Below are 17,914 nucleotides of genomic sequence, written 5' to 3' on the forward strand. Positions count from 1 at the left end.
TTGGGTATGTAAATTATTAGAGTTGCAATTCTCTCTGACTGGTAGAACAGCTACCAGAGTGAAATAGTGTTGTTCCAGACCTAGTGGCATACATAAGAGACATGAACAACATCAGATGTTGAGTGTTCACTGTGAAGGACACAAATATGCCTCATACTCAAGCAAGACAGCTTTATCAGCACTTGACAGAGTTTGAGAGAGGCCTCATTGTGAATCTGCACTTTGCTGACTGGTCAAATTATGTAATATCCAGATGGAACATTTGGATATGTTACATTGCCATGATGTTGGACTGCGGGGTAACATGATGGCAGGCATACTCATTGTCATGTTCTGGTTGACTAAGTGTGACCACCACAAGGGATGATTACTGTATTGTGCACCAAGCACATCATAACCCCTTCCCATTTATGTCTGCCATCTGAGAAGGGGTAATGGACTTCTTGTAACATTCTGTTTCATTCTGCGGCATGATCAGAGACCAGAAGCATCCATATTATCATATTATTGTCCCATGCATAGACAGCCATTAGCACCACAACACAAACGGCTGTGTTTGGAGTGGTCCTGTGACAGGAAAGCATGGACTGCAGGTAACTGGCATCACATTGTGTTCAGCAATGAATCACAGTTCTGCATTATCCCAGATGACTGTCATTGGCGAGTATGGTGGTGACCTGGGGAAATACCCCATTCTTCCAGTGTTTTGAAGAGGCACAGCAGTGTTACCCCTGATGTCATGGTGGAGGGAGCCATTGGGTATGGCTTTAGATCATGGCTGATAGTGAGTGAGGAAATTGGGACAGCACAATGGTACATCACATACATGTTATGTCCCCAAGTGTTACCCCCATGTAACAGCATCGTGGTGCCATTTTTCAACAAGACAATGCTTGTCCACACATGGCACGTGTATCTATGAACCATCTGCGTGATGTTGAAGTACTCCTGTGGTTTGCAAGATATCCAGATCTGTCCCCAATAGAACATGGGTGGGACCAGCTTGGACGTCATCTTGGCCACAGTGCTGGTACCCACAATGTTGGGAACTAGTTACAACAGTTGTTGGCCACCATGCCTCAGATGAGGATTCAATGACTTCATGGCACTCTTCGCAGCTGAATCAGTGCATGCATTGAGGTCATGGGGGGGGGGGGGGGCGGCAATGTCATAATTGGGATCAGACTGCCAAGGTCTTTGTAAAGACTCAGTTTCGTAAACACTGATATAACATCACATACCTTCCTAACCCATCAAGGTTCATTCAATTTCCTCCTCAACTTCTGGGTTCCTCACTTTTTTTTCAGTCAGTATGTATTTGCAGTGCAAGCCCAGACCAGAATGAATGAAGCTAAGTGTAGACATATGAGACCATAGTATACTTTCAATAAAGTGTCTTCATTTATACTACTAGACATTTTAATCAAAGGAAATGTGTTGGAGCTCGTTTTTTGAGCAAATATTGTCTATGTGATTTTCCCAAGTTGTGTAACTATACACTGTCACACTCAGGAATTGGTAACCATTTTGTCTACTGTGTGGTTGAGTTTCCAAGACTAAGACTAAAACTGTCAATATAGACTACTCTGTTGGCATGCATGTGCATGTACATTGATTTGCTGTCATTTATAGACATATTGTTACTGTTATTGGTGTATTTTTTCGTTACTCAGTGTCACTTGTTTTTGAAGTCCGTCAACTGTGTCAGAGCAAGTAATAACAAAAATGTTACCAGTATACACAATGACTTTGTAAGCTTCAACAATGTTTAGGTCATTTATGCAAAGAATGAAATGTGGTCCAAAATGGTCCAAGCATAAAACCCTTAGGTACTTCGTACTTGACTTCAAGTAACACAGAGCAGATTTTACAATGTTAGCTGACTTTCCTCTTACACCATAGTGATAAAGTGTCATGACATATACAGTCAAAAGCTTTAGAGAGGTCAAGAAACAAACTGCAAGATTTCTTTTTCTCATCTAATGCCTTTGAGATGAATGATACCAAATTAGCAACTGTTGTCATAGTTGACAAACTGGTAACCCCCTCCTTACCCCATCCCACCCCCCACCCCCCCCCCCCCCCCCCCAGTTCATTAAAGAATTGAACTTCCTTGTGTAAACATCTCCACTTTAAGAAAAGTTCATTTTTCAAGCATCTCAATGTGTATGATAATGTATCTCAAAGAACTGTGCATCATACGGTGATATAACTTTGCAGGTGCATTTAGTGATACTATCTGCATTATGTGTTGCAAATAGGGTTAGTAGAAAAGGAGCAATAAATTAAAATGTCTTGCTTGATGCTGTAGTTTTACTGCGTGAATAGCAAAAATGTAGTAGATGACAAACTGTTTTTCGTTCGTTATTTTTGTGTGTGTGTGTTTGTGTGTGTGTGATTTTTGTGTGTGTGTGTGTGTGTGTGTGTGTGTGTGTGTGAGAGAGAGAGAGAGAGAGAGAGAGAGTGCGTCGTGCGTGCGCATGAGTGAAAGGGTGAGCAGTGAGCTAGAAAAAATATTCAAAAATGTATATATCTGAGAGGTGTCTGTTCTGTTGGACATGAAAGGAAAAGGATGAGTGGGAAACTCGTGGCTTCCAGCTGCACAGGGCATTGTGATAATGCAATGGCGCAAGTTGAAAAATCTGTTCTGGACCGGTTCTCAAACCCAGATACTCCACTTCTCCTGAATGTTTACCACAGCCTCCTCAGTCATCCAGACATGCTTTCCATCTGACACAAATTTTCAACATATCGCACATTGCAACGCAGTGTCCATCATCCATTAACCTCCTTCTCCCAAATTGTTGATTCCCATAGGAGTTCAGACGAAATTAGTGTGTCCGCACAGAATCCAACATCGAGAAGCCATCGCATTCTTGCAGAAATGTATATGTCTGAGTAGGATCTGTTCTGTTGGACATGTTTGTAGCGTCTGGATGCTGTGGCAGAGGGAAAGGGGGCAGGAGATGGGAGCAGAGAAGGGGATAAGACTGGTGGGTGGGCAGGCATAGTGCGGAGCACAGTGAGGGTGGGGAGAGGCAAATTGGGAGGATGTGATAGGACAGAGTTGGTACAGACAGGTTGGGACCAAGATGATTTTGGGAGTGGGGAATGTGTTGTAAGGATAACTCCCATATGCACAGTTCAGAAAAGCTGGCTGTGGAAGGGAAAATCCGTATTGCCCAGGTTGTGAAACAGCCATTGAAATCAAGCATATTATGTTCAGCTGCATGTTGTGCCACAATGTGGTCCACTTTGCTCTTGGCCACAATTGGTGGTGAACATTCATTGTGGTGGGCTCCTGGTTGGTAGTCGTACAAATATAAAAAGCTGTTTAATGATTGCAGCAGAACTGGCAGATGTCACAGCTGATTTCACATGTGGCCTGGCCTCTGATGGGGTATGATAAACCTTTGACAGGACAGGAATAAGAAGTGCTGGATGGATGGATTGGGCAGGTCTTGCACCTGGGTCTTCCAAAGGGGTATGATCCTTGTGGCAAGGGGTGGGATTAGGAGTTGCATAAGGATGGACTAGATTGTGGAGCTTGTGTGGGTGACAGAACACCACTTTAGGAGTGGTGGGAAGGGTATTGTGTAAGATGTCCCTCATTTCAGGGCATGATGATAGATAATCAAAGCCCTGATGTAGGAAGTGGTTCAGTTGTTCCAGTCCAGGGTGGTATTGGTTGATGAAGTGGACACACTTTTGAGCTGGTTTTTGGAGGTGGTGGGAGGATTGGGTTGTGTGAGGATATGGCATGGGAAATCTGTTTGTGTCACCAAAAGCAATGGTTGCAACCTGGTGTTCTTACACTGGATCTGCACCTCACAATGATCTTTGATGCAAATACTTTGGTCACTGTAACTGTTCATTGTCCTATGGAACCTGCATAACTGTGGTGCTCCCACTAAAGCATATGTATCACCTTTGATGATCTTCTTAGATGATCCAATGTGCAGCTGGAATGGAATAGTATGGCCATTGATGGTAGCATCCACAGTTTTGTTGTGGGAAGTACACTGTACAAACTACTATCTTGATATTCCACCCCATCAACAGGAGAATGCTCACTGGAGACAACAATGTTCACTGCGTTCTCAAAATCACCTGGAGGATCATCAACTGAATTCACTGACTCGTTCTTGTCACCAGGATAAGTGGAACACTTGATGGTGCAAGTTACTTTCTTCAGCCAACTTCAGCCTAGTTACCAACTTCTGACAAAAAACACACTGATGTGTCTGAAGTAGTAGCACTGCTTGTCATGAGTCTTGAATCACAGGGAGCAGAATTTGGGTCATGATGAAGCAGCTGTGGAAGAAGAGAGTGTTTTGAAGTGGAGCCCAAGGCCTAGGTGCCAGTTGACATTTACTGCAGGGTGTTGATTGTATGTCTGAAAAACTGTGGACCTTCCACTTGTTTGGTGTGCTTGGTCACTCAAACGTGTGGATGACAGACAAGCACTTGTTCAGGGAGGGGTTATTCAGATGGATAAGGTTCCTCTGGAGTGCTGCATCTGGAGTGTAAACAATCATCATATTCCTAACTGCAGTATCTGGGAAGGAGCACATGGCTTGTATTCATCGACAAGGTCTTGGAAAGTAACCACCCATTCTTTATATAACTGGCCAATCTTCGTAGACATACGATGAAAGTTATGTCACTTTGCCACAACTATTGTTGTTCAAGGCAATCCGTATAATTGGACCACTCTTCCTGCATCGGGTTGAAGGTGTGAAATGCCAGTGGTGTGTACCAGCTATCCAGATAATGTTGTTCCTGGTCCTCCAGCTGCTACAGTGACTGCTCTTGTGTAGCACTCAGTTTATCCAAAGACACACTGAGTGTCAGCAGGAAGCTTGACAGATCAGGTGGATATGCCATCTGGAACAGTATAGCCCAATGTGATTGTGAGGCACTGAAAAGTTTGTACAGAAAAGTCTACAAGGTGCATATTTATTTATTGATTTATTTATTGATTTATTGATCCATCTTTAAGCATTTTTCATGCAATTGATGTCATCATTTTACATACATTATATAATTACAAAATAAGTCATACATTTTTAACATTCTGAATGAGTAAATATGTTTTATACTGCACATGTTTAGTAGTCATTAAACATAAATGTGCCGTGCAGAATGACAAAAGGAGATACTGTATGTGTAACACAATACACATGCTTAGAAAAACATTTTAAAAAATATAAATGAGACAGGCTTAATATATGTTAACCATTGGGGAAAATGCATTATGTAAGTAAAGCACAACAGCATGGTACAATAACATTTTCAGAAGAACTTATGTAATATGGTGGTCATGTCATACAGCAGTTAACTATTGAGTAAAAATACATTATGTAAATAAAGCACAACCACATGATACAATAACATTTTCAGAAGTGCTCATGTAATATGGTGGTCATGTCATACAACAGTTTTAATAGATTAGATCATTTTTATTACATACTTTAAATTCTTCTATTGTATAAAATGCTTTTTGTCCAAGCCACCTTTTTGTAATATTTTTGAAGACATTCAATGATACACTGTGTGCTGTAGGCGGTAGCATGTTATATAATTGTATCCCTGTGTGTGTGTAACTGTTTTGGGTTTTTTTAAGCCTAGTAACTGGGATGTCCATCATCTGCCTTTGGCGTGTGTCATGGCTATGTACAGACTCGTGCAGTTTATAGCTTTCTTGGTTTTCCTTTATGTGCACTAAGCAACTGAGAATAAACAGTGATGTAAGTCATAACCCCAGTGTGAAACACCCATCAATGAGGGAAAGTCGAAGGAACATTCCAGAAGAGCAACGAAGTTCAGAGAAAATGTAGGTCACTCCATCCACAAGGAGCACTAAATGTTTCGATAACAACATTAGAAGGCAGGAAAAATCATAGAAGGACACCATATTATAGAAAATACCTCATCCACAAGTTCCATCCAGTGTTCACGAAGCAGAACCACTCTAATGGCACTCCATAGTACCGCCAAATATGTGAAGAAATGCAGTGGATGTATAAGCACTGAATCACAATACCAACTATGCCACTATTGTGGCATACCCTTAGTGCAGGTGAAGTACTCTTATGTCACTCTGAATGACTCTGCTAGTGGAGTGTTCCGAAATCACTACACAATAAATTAGTCAAAGCCCAGAAACACTATTGTATTATAACTCACAATATCTCAAACAGAACTCTGAGCACAAGTATGTGATACTTCCATTAATACAATCTCTGCCTGAGACTAAGACCAAACAGCAACACAGTATTTGACTATGCTGGTTACAATAACGGTTCGTCACTGCTAAGGCATATTCCAGGATGTCATCTCAGTTAATCCACTGTAACTAAAGTACTGCAGGTCACAACTCTGTGATATAACTTTGGAATTTTACTCCATGGTGGGTCTGCCTCTGCAGCCCTCAATCATGGGTTATAATATTGTACAGATGAATACACTGGAGTTGCATGACTGGCTGCTGCCATTGGGGATAGCGAGCTCATCACTGGTCGGCTTTCCTGACTAGATGGTGTCATCATAGTCTTGGATTGACACCTGTGGGATGTGCAGAAAAAGTAGTTCCTCCATCATAGATGACCTGTGTTGATAAACCGTAGGATTGATGTTGCTCACTGCATTACAGGTGTAGCTAGCAACCTGGAACACTGCGATATGCAAAAGGGTGTATCTAGCAGGGTAGCCGTCGTATCCAACACTTCCCACCACAGTTGAGGGAAGTGGTGAAGTGGTTAAGTCATTTCTTTTATTTTCAGGAAGAGCATACAGCCATCCAGATTCATCATTTGAGACAAATATCCAGATGGTGCCATTGAAATAGGACACAACCAATTTTATTCCCTGTCCTCCTCCAATATGAGCTAATGTTATGTCTCTAATGATCTCATCATTGAAATGGCATTAAACCCTAATAATCCTTCCTGTCTCTTTCCTCCCTTCCCCCATGCCCTCACCCTTCACCCCAAGAAGTGTCATTAATAGCCTAACCAATATTTTTAAGAAAACTTAAGTTTCACATTTACAAAATCATTGCTGCTGGAGGATCATATGACACAGACAAAACACCATGTGACCATCACACAGACTCCCATATGGAGGACATAAAAATAGGTATCCCTGAAACGGAGATGCGACTGAAAGAGTTCCAAAATGAAATTTTTACTCTGTAGCACGGTGTGCATTGATATGAAACTTCCTGGCAGATTAAAACTGTGTGAGAGACCGAGACTTGAACTTCATACTGTTCTACCAACTGAGCCACACAAGCATGACTCATGACTCATCCTTACTTCTGCCAGTGTCTTGGCCCTGAACACAGTTTTAATCTCCCAGGAAGCTTCATATAAGTGAACACTCCACTGCAGAGTGAAAATTTCATTCTGGAAAGATCCCCCAGGCTGTGGCAAAGCTATGTCTCCAAATATCCTTTCTTCCAAGGGTGCTAATACCACAACTTTTGCAGGAGAACTTAAGTGAAGTTTGGAAGGAAGGAGATGTGGTGCATTCAGAAGTAAAGCTGTCAGCACAGGTCTTGAGTCATGCTTGGTGGCTCAGTCAACAGAACAGTTGCCCAAGAAATGCAAAGGTCCTGATTTTGAGTCTTGGTACGACTCACAGTTTTAATCTGCAAGGAAGTTTAAACTGAAGAGTTGAAAACAAATAAGTTGTCTGGTCTGAATGGAATCCCAGTTTGGTTTTGTAGAGAGTACACTTCGACATTGACCCCTAACTGAGTTAGCATTTATTATGAAACTCTCACCAGTACAATGCCCCAAGTGACTGGAGAAAAGCACAGGCAACTACTTAGTATAATAAGGATAAAAGAAATGACCTGCAAAATTGCAGACCAGTGTCCTTAACATTGTTTTTCTGCATATTTCTGGAGTATATTCAATGTGTGAATATAGTAAATTTCCTTGAGACAGGAAAGCTGCTGTCAAAAAAAAAAAAAAAAAAAAAAAAAACAGTATGGATTGAGAACACATTTACAATTGTGCAAAACTCAGCTAGTCCTTTTCTCTCATGAAATCCTGTGAGCTGTGGCTGAAGGGGAAACTGGCAGATTCCATACTCCGAGATTTCTGGAAACCATTTGACACAGTACTCAACTGCAGACTGTTACGAAAGCCCAAGATACAGAATAGGTGCCCATATATATGAGTGGCTCGAATATGTCTTAAATTGTACAACTTAATATATTGTCCTGGATGGCAAGTGTTGATCAGAGACAAAGGTATCACCAGGAGTGCCCCTGTAAGTGTGATATGACCACTGTTCTTCTCTATACACATAAATGGTCTGACAGAAAGTGTGAGCAGCAATCTGCTATTGTTTCCTGATGGTGCTATAGTGTACAGGGAAGTGTGATTGAGTGGCTGTAGGAGGATACAGGGTGACTTAGAATTTCTATTTGGTGTGATGAATGGCAGCTTGCTCTAAATGTAGAAAAAATGTGAATGAATGCTGATGAGTATGAAAAACAATCTTGTAATGTTTGAATACAGTATGTAGTCACTCTGATTGAAGATACAGATGTCAACGTTGCAAAGCGATATGAAATGGAAAGAGCTTGTGAGGTTGGTAGCAGGAAAGATGATTAACTCTGATTTATTGAGGGACTCTTAGGAAAGTGTAGCTTATCTATAAATGAGACCATGTATAAAACACTAATGTGACCCATTCTTTAGTACTGCTTGGCCTCACCAAGTCGGATTGAAGAAAGACTTCAAAGCAACTCAGAGGCATGCTGCTAGATGTTTTTACCAATAGGTTTGATCAACACACGACTATTATGGAGAGGCTTTGTGAACTCAAATGGGGATCCCTGGAGGGAAGACAACATTCTTTTGAAAAACACAATTGAGAAAATTTAGAGAACCGGCATTTGAGGGTGACGGCAGAATGATTCTACTGCCACCAATGTATTAGGTTGGTGCATAAGTATATTGTGTTTTTGTTTCGCATGTTGGTGTTCCAGTTGCTATAAGCTTTTTTATCGATTCTCAAGTTTTATTTGTAGTTCACTGTTGCTATTTGAGTTTACATATTGCCATTTCATCATTTGGAGATAGTGAGTGGAACTGTGGATGCTAGAAAATGGAGTGCCAGGTGGAGAAATCAGAACATTTGTGACATATTCTTCTGTTTAAGTTCAACAGAGGGGTGACAGCAGCAGAGGCAGGCAGAAATGTATGGGGATAATACCATAGGACAAAGCATGACAAGAAAATGGTTTTCATATTTTAAGCAGAGTCGTTTGACGTTAGTGATTCTCCACATTCAGGAAGACCTTTGCGGTTTGATGAAGATCGTTTATAAATATATTATTCCACAATGAACCACATTAGTGTACTCAAGAACTGGCAAATTTGAAGGACTGTGATCAATTCACCATAGCGCAACATTTGCTTGCAGTGGGGAAGGTTCAAAAATTGAGTGTGTGGGTCCCACATGCCCTAATCCAGAATTACAAAAATCAGCAGGTGGTCATATGCTCACCTCTGCTTGCTCATCATCAATTTGCTTATGAAAACACTGACCATTCCTATCTTGTATTGTTACTGCTGACAAGAAATGGTGTCTTTTTGCTCACACAAGGAAAGGAAAGGAATGGCTGAGCCCAAACAAGCAGCAACCCCCCACACAAAGACCTGCAAGCATTCATGATAGATAATGTCGTTATGCATCTGGTGGGTGAGTGGCAGTGTGGTGTACTACAAATTGCTTCTCTGAGGTAGGACAACCACTGTTGACATTTACTGTCAACAACTGAAATGTCTTGCAGACACAGTTTAAGAACATCGATCAGGAAGACTGCTTGAAGTGATGCTGCTCCACAATAATGCCTGCCCACATTCTGCTAGACTGACAAAAACATGGTGCAGGAGTTGGATTTGGAGGTCATTCCACACCCACCTTATTCACCTGATCTTTCACCCTCAGATATTCACCTTTTGCACCCTCTTTCATACAACCTTCAAGGAACTTCCTTCCTAGATGAAAATGCACTCCAAACATAGCTTGATGAGTTCTTCACCTCAAAATTATCTGATTTCTACAGTTGTGAAATCAAAAAGTTATCCCAAAGTTGACAGACTGTTCATTTTGCATAAGGACTATCAAGACAAGATAAGAGAAATGAGGGCTTGTGTGGAGGCATACAGACAGCTATTTTTCCCTCACTCGATTTGCAAGTGGAATAGGAAAGGAAATGTTATGGTATAAGGCACCCTCCACTGTGCATCATGTGGTAGCCTGTGGAATATGTATGTAAATGTTGATGAAAATATAGAACCATGTCTTCCCCTATGCACCTACTGATCCTACCCCATTACTCTATGGATCATGTCTCTTGACTTGTCTGATAGGCACATCATAATACCAAATTTGCTGCAAAAAATGCTAGCATTTTTTATCATTTTCTGTAAACAGTTTCAGTCTATTTGAAGACTGGCATCATGGAAGCACCTAAAGCTGTTGTAATGTATATTAATTCACAGATAACCATCTTTGGTTAGGTGACCATTTTTAAGTCACAGATTAACACATTATCAAGTTAAAAGAAGATTTCTTGGTGCAGATATATAACTGTTTTTATTTGTAACATTCATCACATAGAAATGCACCTATTATTGTAGACATCTTTCATCAGTCACCAAGTGCAAGGATGATTGACTCATGCGATTCATGTACTCCATAAACACAGTTCTGAAATAAACTTTTTTAACCTTTGTGTTACTGAAGTGGTACGTTCCAGATATGCTAAGCTATAACCTTCAGGAGTTTTATTGATTTGTACATAAAACAATTGACTGTTTTAGTACAGAGCCAATAGAATGGTGTTGTCAGATACCTGTGATGTACTGTGTTTTCACTAGTCCGTTTTAGGATGACTGTTTCTGTAAGGTAGAGATGCTGAATAACTGTAGATGCTCTTGTAGCTGTCAGTAAGAAGCGTCAGTCAATTAACAGAGATTCATCTATTTATTCATTCATTCAGGGTTCTTCTCACAATGATGTAGAATTTGTCATCATAATACAATAAAAATAGATAATATAAGGAAAGAGGAAGTGGTTTATGGAAAAAAAACTTCCACAATAGGACCATGGAATGGTTTCATTCAAAAGTAGTCACCATACGCTTTAAGACATTTATCCCACTCGGAGATGAGATGGTCAATTCCCGTTTCGTAGAACGTGGTCGGTTGCTGACAGATCCAAAACCACCCCTACTTTTGCACTTACTCATCCAACTGAAACAGAGATTCACATATGTCTTTCTTCAGGTCGCCAAAGATGTAAAAATCAGATGGTGAAAGACCCATGCTGTATGGAGTATGTTGCAGCATTTCCCAACCAAATCACTGAAGTGTAGCATTCGTCTGATTGGCTGTTTGAGGGCGGCTACTATCGTGCAACAGGATGTTTCTGTCTGAAAGGGCATTTTGATGATATGGCACTTTGCAGTTACCGCAAAGAGTCTTCATAGCACTGTGCATTGATTATGGCTCCACAGGTGAGGAACTTGATGAGAAAGGGGTTCCCACAGTTGCAGCAGGTCTCCGTGAGTTGTTTGAACAGCTTTGGATTTCTTTGATGGGGAGATGTGGGATGTTTTCACTGTTGGCTTTACAATTTTCTCCCGGGCTGTCAGAATCCCTCCTTCTTGAATTGGGAATGATTTCCTTGTGCTGGAGTGAGCACCTTGGGGGCAAATGCAGTAGTCTTTGTATTCAAGTACTCACGAGAGAGAGTAACCCTGATACCATGAAATGAATCATCCATGGCCAACGCCAGAGGTAAATGAGGCTGATACAATATCAGGCAAGGAGCAGTTTGGAGACATTGCTTCAGCTTAAAGAGACCACTTTTCTCTCAATTGATTTAAGTGTTGGGGTGTCATTGCAATTTGTGAGATAAAAAGGTCATAATATATATAAGAAACTGCAGATATGTTAGGTTCTTTGGTGTAGAAATATGGGAAATGGTTGCCATATTGTTTGATATCAATTTAAGGCTATCCTAGTTAAGGATATATCCTATATACTTAATGGAAGGCTGAAAGAAGGAGTATTTGGACAAATTACACTTTAATTCACCTTGCTAAGAATGCTTGTAGGAAATTTGACATATGGTTCTGGCCTGTGACTGCTATATCACCCAGATAAACTATGCATTATGGTACATTGGCAACAGTTTGTTCTAAAAGTTTCTGGTAGATTTCCAGTGCACTAGTAACACTGTAAGGTAACCTGTTACAGTGACAGAAACTAAAAGGAGCATTTAATACCAGAATGGATTTGGAAGCCTTGTCCAAAGGAAGTTGAAAATAAGCTTATGAAAGATCAATCATAGAGAAATACTGACCCTCTACTACCAATTTTGAAAATAATTCATCAAGATGTGGAAGGGGACATAGGACCACATTTTGATGAGCATTTACCATATTTTTGAAGTCGCCACAAAAGTGTAATGGTTTGCAGACAATGGTTAAAGGTGATGGTCAACTACTATAGGGAATCAGAGACAGGACTTTTAACTCATGTGAGTAATCCAGCACTACTTTTATGAATCCTGTGAGACTAAAGGTGTTGGGCAGCGTTGTGAAAAATTTCGGTACTGCTGACTCTTTTAATGTAATGGTGATTAAAAAAGTAGATATCATTCTCAGGCATGGAGAAAACTAGAGAACATAATGGGGACACAAAGAATTCAGTTCTGCACATGTTGTGGTGTTCTGAATTGCTTGAACTTATTGTTTAATAGAAAACTCAAAGCTTCTACACTCATATAGGCCAAAAATATTTTCCATTGATGATTCTGTTACAGCAAAGAAAGGAAGGGTTCTGTTTACTTGCTTGTATGTTAATTCCAGAACTACCTGGTGTAGCATTAAAATTTCTAAATGAGTGTAAGTCCACAGCTTAGCCACTACTGATTTTAAGGATGGAGACCCAGTTAAAGATATGCAGGTTGAGTAATAATTGTGATCGAGGGCCTGATATCAATGAGAAATAAAATGGTAATACCATGAACCACTGCTAACAGTGTAAGGTAGTGTGGTGCTACCCTGGACTCTGTTATGTTTTTTGTTTGCATCAGCACACTCAACTGCCGACCGTACCGACATACGCCTGCTGTGTATGACTGGCAGTGACACTGTTGACAGCCGGATCATTACAGTGTAGGCAACTATGTCTGACGTGCATAGAAAAAACAGTCAGGACAACTGGGCAGTCTGTAAAAGTTTTACCAGAGCTGGAGGGAAAATTATTGTGGAGCTGGATTTGATTCCTATCCTGTTAAGTGGGAGCCACTCCAATGCAAATTCACCACCAGATTGATTCGGGTGCTCTGAATTTGGTGATCAAAGTGATGGTTCTGATATTTCACAATCTGTGGTAATAGTAACCTGAGCTGCTGGAGAAATCTCAAGTGCCCTGGCAGTACACAAAACTTCAGCTAAAAAAGAAGCTTACTGCTGTAACACTTGAGCATGCATTTGACTGTCCAGTGCTAATCAGACCACTATGTCATGCATCAATTATTCTGCATGTGATAGTCTACAAAAAACATGTAAACTTGCATTTTCTACACAGTCCTTGCCGGTCTGTGATTCATGATACATAACTATCTGATGTTGTCTTATGATGTAGAGAGAACTCTGAATGGACAGATTCCATATCTATTTTTGTAGCAAAATGTTCACTTAAAACTAAGTGAATAGTGGGGAGGGGCAGCAGCGAAGTGTCATATAAAGAAGCCAGTTTTGCACAAGATTATAGATCACTGGATTTGTAGACAACAGAAGGATTCACTGCCCCTCAAGGCATTTACAGTCACTGGCCTGGAAATACAATGCTAAACACTTTAGATGCAATTCTCAATCCTCTCGAGCTTCACTGAACAGCCGGAAAACCAGGATCACTGGAACAGTGTAAACATGCTGGATCCATCAGCATCTGTACAAGAATTTCCACATGCTCATTTGTACTTGAGCTGTTGTTTCCAAAAGTTGAAGAACTCAGCAAAACAGCCTGACAAATCCTATTCTGATACGGGGTTGGTTGTAGTTCCAAAAATCCTCATTGTGACTGTTGTAAGTCTACTTGTTCACAAACACAGACTTTATTAAGCAATTTTACATACAATTAAATCAAAGAAGGTAACAGTTCCTGACTCTTCTGAAAATACAAAAAACAAAAGATTTCTAGACGAGGATGCTCATAATCAATACAGTACTCTGAATGTTCATTGAATAACTCACCTGTCCATGCTGGATAACATTGTATGAGGGGTACTCAAAAAAACTGGAATTATTTTTTAAAAGCTATATATTTTCAAATTGTGTACAAAACAACTTTATCCCCTTCTAAATACTCTCCATTACAAGTAATACATTTGTCCCACTGGTGCTTCCACTTGAAACAATTTTTTTTTGTAGTCATCTTTAGAAATGGCTGACAGCTCCTCCCCCATTTTTTTCTTGACTTCCTCAATGTTGTCAAATCAGTGTCCTTTCATGCCTCTTTTCATGTGGGAAATAAGAAAAAGTCACACAGAGCCAGGTCAGATGAGTAAGGTGGGTGGGGCAGAGGAACCATGCTATTTTTAGCCAAAAGCTGTCTAACAGAACTGTCTTTGTGTGCAGGTGCATTTTCATGGTGGAAGAACCAGTCTCAAATCTGCTGCAAATTGGGTCCTTTTTGATGAACACTGTCTTCTTATAGCTTCCAAATAAAAGGTTTGATTGATGGTCTGACATGGGGAACAAACTCTGAATGAACTACACCCTTGGCATTAAAAAAAAAATCAAATCAGCATTGTTTTGATGTTTGATTTGACTTGACGACATTTTTTTGGGTGGGGTGACGATGTCTTCCATTGGCTTGACTGTTGCTTTGTTTCTGGATTACAGCCATAGCACCATGACTCATTGGCAGTAATGATCTTTGACTGAAAATCTGGATCAGTTTCAAGCTGTTGTTTCAAAGCACAACATGTTTCAACTCAACACTCCTTGTGACTGTCATCAGAACCTGAGGAGCAAACTTGGCAGTAACCTGTTTCATTCCCAAATCTTCCATTAAAATTCGCTGAACTGAGGCCCAAAGTAACCCTCTAATCTCTGACAGTTGCTCAATTGTCTGTCAACAGTCTGTGAGCACAAGCTCTCAAATTTTTTCAATGTTTTCATCGATTCAGGCAGTTGATGAACATCCAGAACAAGGTTTGTCATCAGTTGACATGACGCCATTTTTAACTCAAGCAAACCACTGGTACACTTGAGTTTTTCTCTCGCCATTTTTAAATCAAGCAAACCACTGGTACACTTGAGTTTTTCTCATAGTATCATCTTGGTTAGCTGTTTCCAATATTTAAAACAGTTTCAGCTGCATTTTTACAAAGTAGAAAACAAAATTTCACAGCTGCATACTGTTCACTTAAATAATGAAACAAGAACAAAACAGCACTAGCAAAAACAATCACTGCAGATGAACAGAACAAGGCAGGTCAACAGCACAGGCAGCACTGAACTGGCAATGAGTTGCGCTATACATGCCTAGCGATGGGAATGCATACTGCACAAGCACCGCCCATGGCAATGTTATTCTATTTCTTCTTACTGCACTCAAATATGAACCATGCTCACAGTGTACCCATATGCGATTGGTTTGTTTACAGAAAATATAACTTTCAATTGAATGTTTAGCGAAGGCTGTCCCACATTAGGCAGACAAGCCAGTCTGTCTGCAAGCTAAATGCCAATCAAAGGTAACAACAAAGTCCAAATCACCATTAGAACCATTTAGCACAAGGTCATTTTCAATAGGCATACTAAGGACTTTAGCTGGTTGTGATAAGCAAGGCTGAGGGGGTTGATGGCAGCCTTTAAATTTGCACAGGTATTTTGCCATATGACCTGGCATGGGAGGATATATTCCTCTATTCCACACCTAGTGACCTCATCAGACCTATGCACAATTGTATTGATTGATTAATCAGTATGCCAAGTGAGATTACAAGACAGTCATTTAAGTATGTGTGAGAAGGCACGTTCATGTGTAGCCTATATTTTCCTGACCATTCCACGTGAAAGTTTCCTTCTTGATTGAATTCACTGGCTACACTTTACTGTTTCCAGAATGCGTTTTCACTCTGCACCAGAGTGTGTACTGATATGAATCTTCCTGGAAACTCAAAACTGTGTGCTGGACCAAGTCACAAACTCGGGACCTTTGCCTTTTGCTACAAGTGCTCTTCCAACTGAGCTCCCCAAGCCGGACTGACAACCCATCCTCTTAGCTGTACTTCCACCAGTACCTCATTTCCTACCTTCCAAACTTCACAGAAGTTCTCCTGTGAAACTTGCAGGAGTAGCACTTCTGGAAGAAAAGATATTGCAGAGACATCGCTTAGCCACAGGCTGGGGGATTGTTTCCAGAATGAATATTTGTTTCTGCAATAGAGCGTGTGCTGATATGAAACTTCTTGGCAGATTAAAACCATGTGCCAGACCAATCCTTGAACTTGGGACCTTTACCTTTTGTGAGCAATTACTCTACCGACTAATCTACCGAGGCATGATTCACCTTCTCAAAGCTTTACTTCTGCCAGTACCATGTCTCCTACTTGCCAAACTTCACAGAAGTTCTCCTGTGAAACCTGGAGGAGTAGAATTCCTGGAAGAAAGATATTGTGGAGAGATAGCTTAGCCACAGGCTAAGGGATTGTTTTCAGCATTAATTTTTACTCTGCAGTAGAGTGTGCACTAATATGAAACTACCTGGCAAATTGAAACTGTGTGGCGGACCAACACTTGAACTTGAGACCTTTGCCTTTCATGGGCAAGTACTCTACTGACCAACTCATGTCTCATCCTCACAGCTTTACTTCCAACAGTATCTCATGCCCTACCTTTAGAACTTCACAGAATTTCTCCTGTAAAACTCTCAGGAAGGGTAGCTCAGTCATTAGAGCACTCGCACACAAAAGGCAAAGGTCCTGAGTTTGAATTTCAGTCCAGCACACAGTTTTAATCTTCCAGGAGGTTTCACTTTACTGTTTGTTCATATTAGGCCTGTGTGTGTTCTGTGTATCACTGTTTTCTTATATAAATATTGATAAGTGTGTAAACATATGTTTCTGTGCCCAAGGCCAACTACCAATAAATAAATAAATAAATAATAAATAAATTATGGATATGTGACTATATGACTATGTCATCATGTGATATTGACCAAGGTTTACCAACTGTTGCATGTGGTCGTTATCTGAATGATGATATTGGTGCATATTGTATAAAAATTTCCCAAGTAAGCAGCTCTATAACTTATTTGCAACAATGATTTCAGGAATGCACACTAAAACAAATAATGGACCAGGAAATTGAAATTGTTCAAGATACACAAGTCTTACATTCTGATATGCAGACTCTTGTTTATGAAAACTACAACAAATTTATATCTGCTACAGATACTATTAAAAAGGTAAGTGCACTTCAGTATTTCATACTCCTCATTGAATTATTAATAATAACCATTAATAATTATCATTATTTATTTCAGATGAAAACTGATTTCAAAAAAATGGAAGATGAAATGGATCTGCTTTCTACCAACATGGAATCTATAACTTCATTCTCAGAGCAAATATCATGTACACTGCAGGTATATACATGTTTGTAATAATAACTAAAGGTGTGTTTTATTTTGCGTGTTTTCAGAGTTGGGCAAAAGGGAGAATTTCCATCTTTATTTTGTATTGCTTTGCACCATGTTACTCAAACCCATATATGCTTCCCACATATTTGCACTAAATCTTCTTAGTAATCTCTGTAACTGCTTAATGAAGTTTATACACTTTAGGTGGAAGGGAGAGGAGG

At 40.2% G+C, this 17,914-nt stretch overlaps 1 protein-coding gene across 1 annotated transcript in view; it reads left to right on the top strand.

Moving 5' to 3' along the window:
- The window catches only part of LOC126092227 (vacuolar protein sorting-associated protein 51 homolog), a 108,457-nt gene that overhangs the window by 4,022 nt on the left and 86,521 nt on the right, over positions 1 to 17,914 (top strand). The window contains exons 2-3 of the mRNA XM_049907725.1: positions 17,385 to 17,519; positions 17,598 to 17,699. Of these exons, the coding sequence (XP_049763682.1) occupies positions 17,385 to 17,519; positions 17,598 to 17,699 (237 nt within the window). The remainder of the gene's footprint in view (positions 1 to 17,384; positions 17,520 to 17,597; positions 17,700 to 17,914) is intronic.

This window comes from Schistocerca cancellata, chromosome 7, assembly GCF_023864275.1.
Source record: "Schistocerca cancellata isolate TAMUIC-IGC-003103 chromosome 7, iqSchCanc2.1, whole genome shotgun sequence".
In the NCBI taxonomy this organism is placed as follows: domain Eukaryota; kingdom Metazoa; phylum Arthropoda; class Insecta; order Orthoptera; family Acrididae; genus Schistocerca; species Schistocerca cancellata.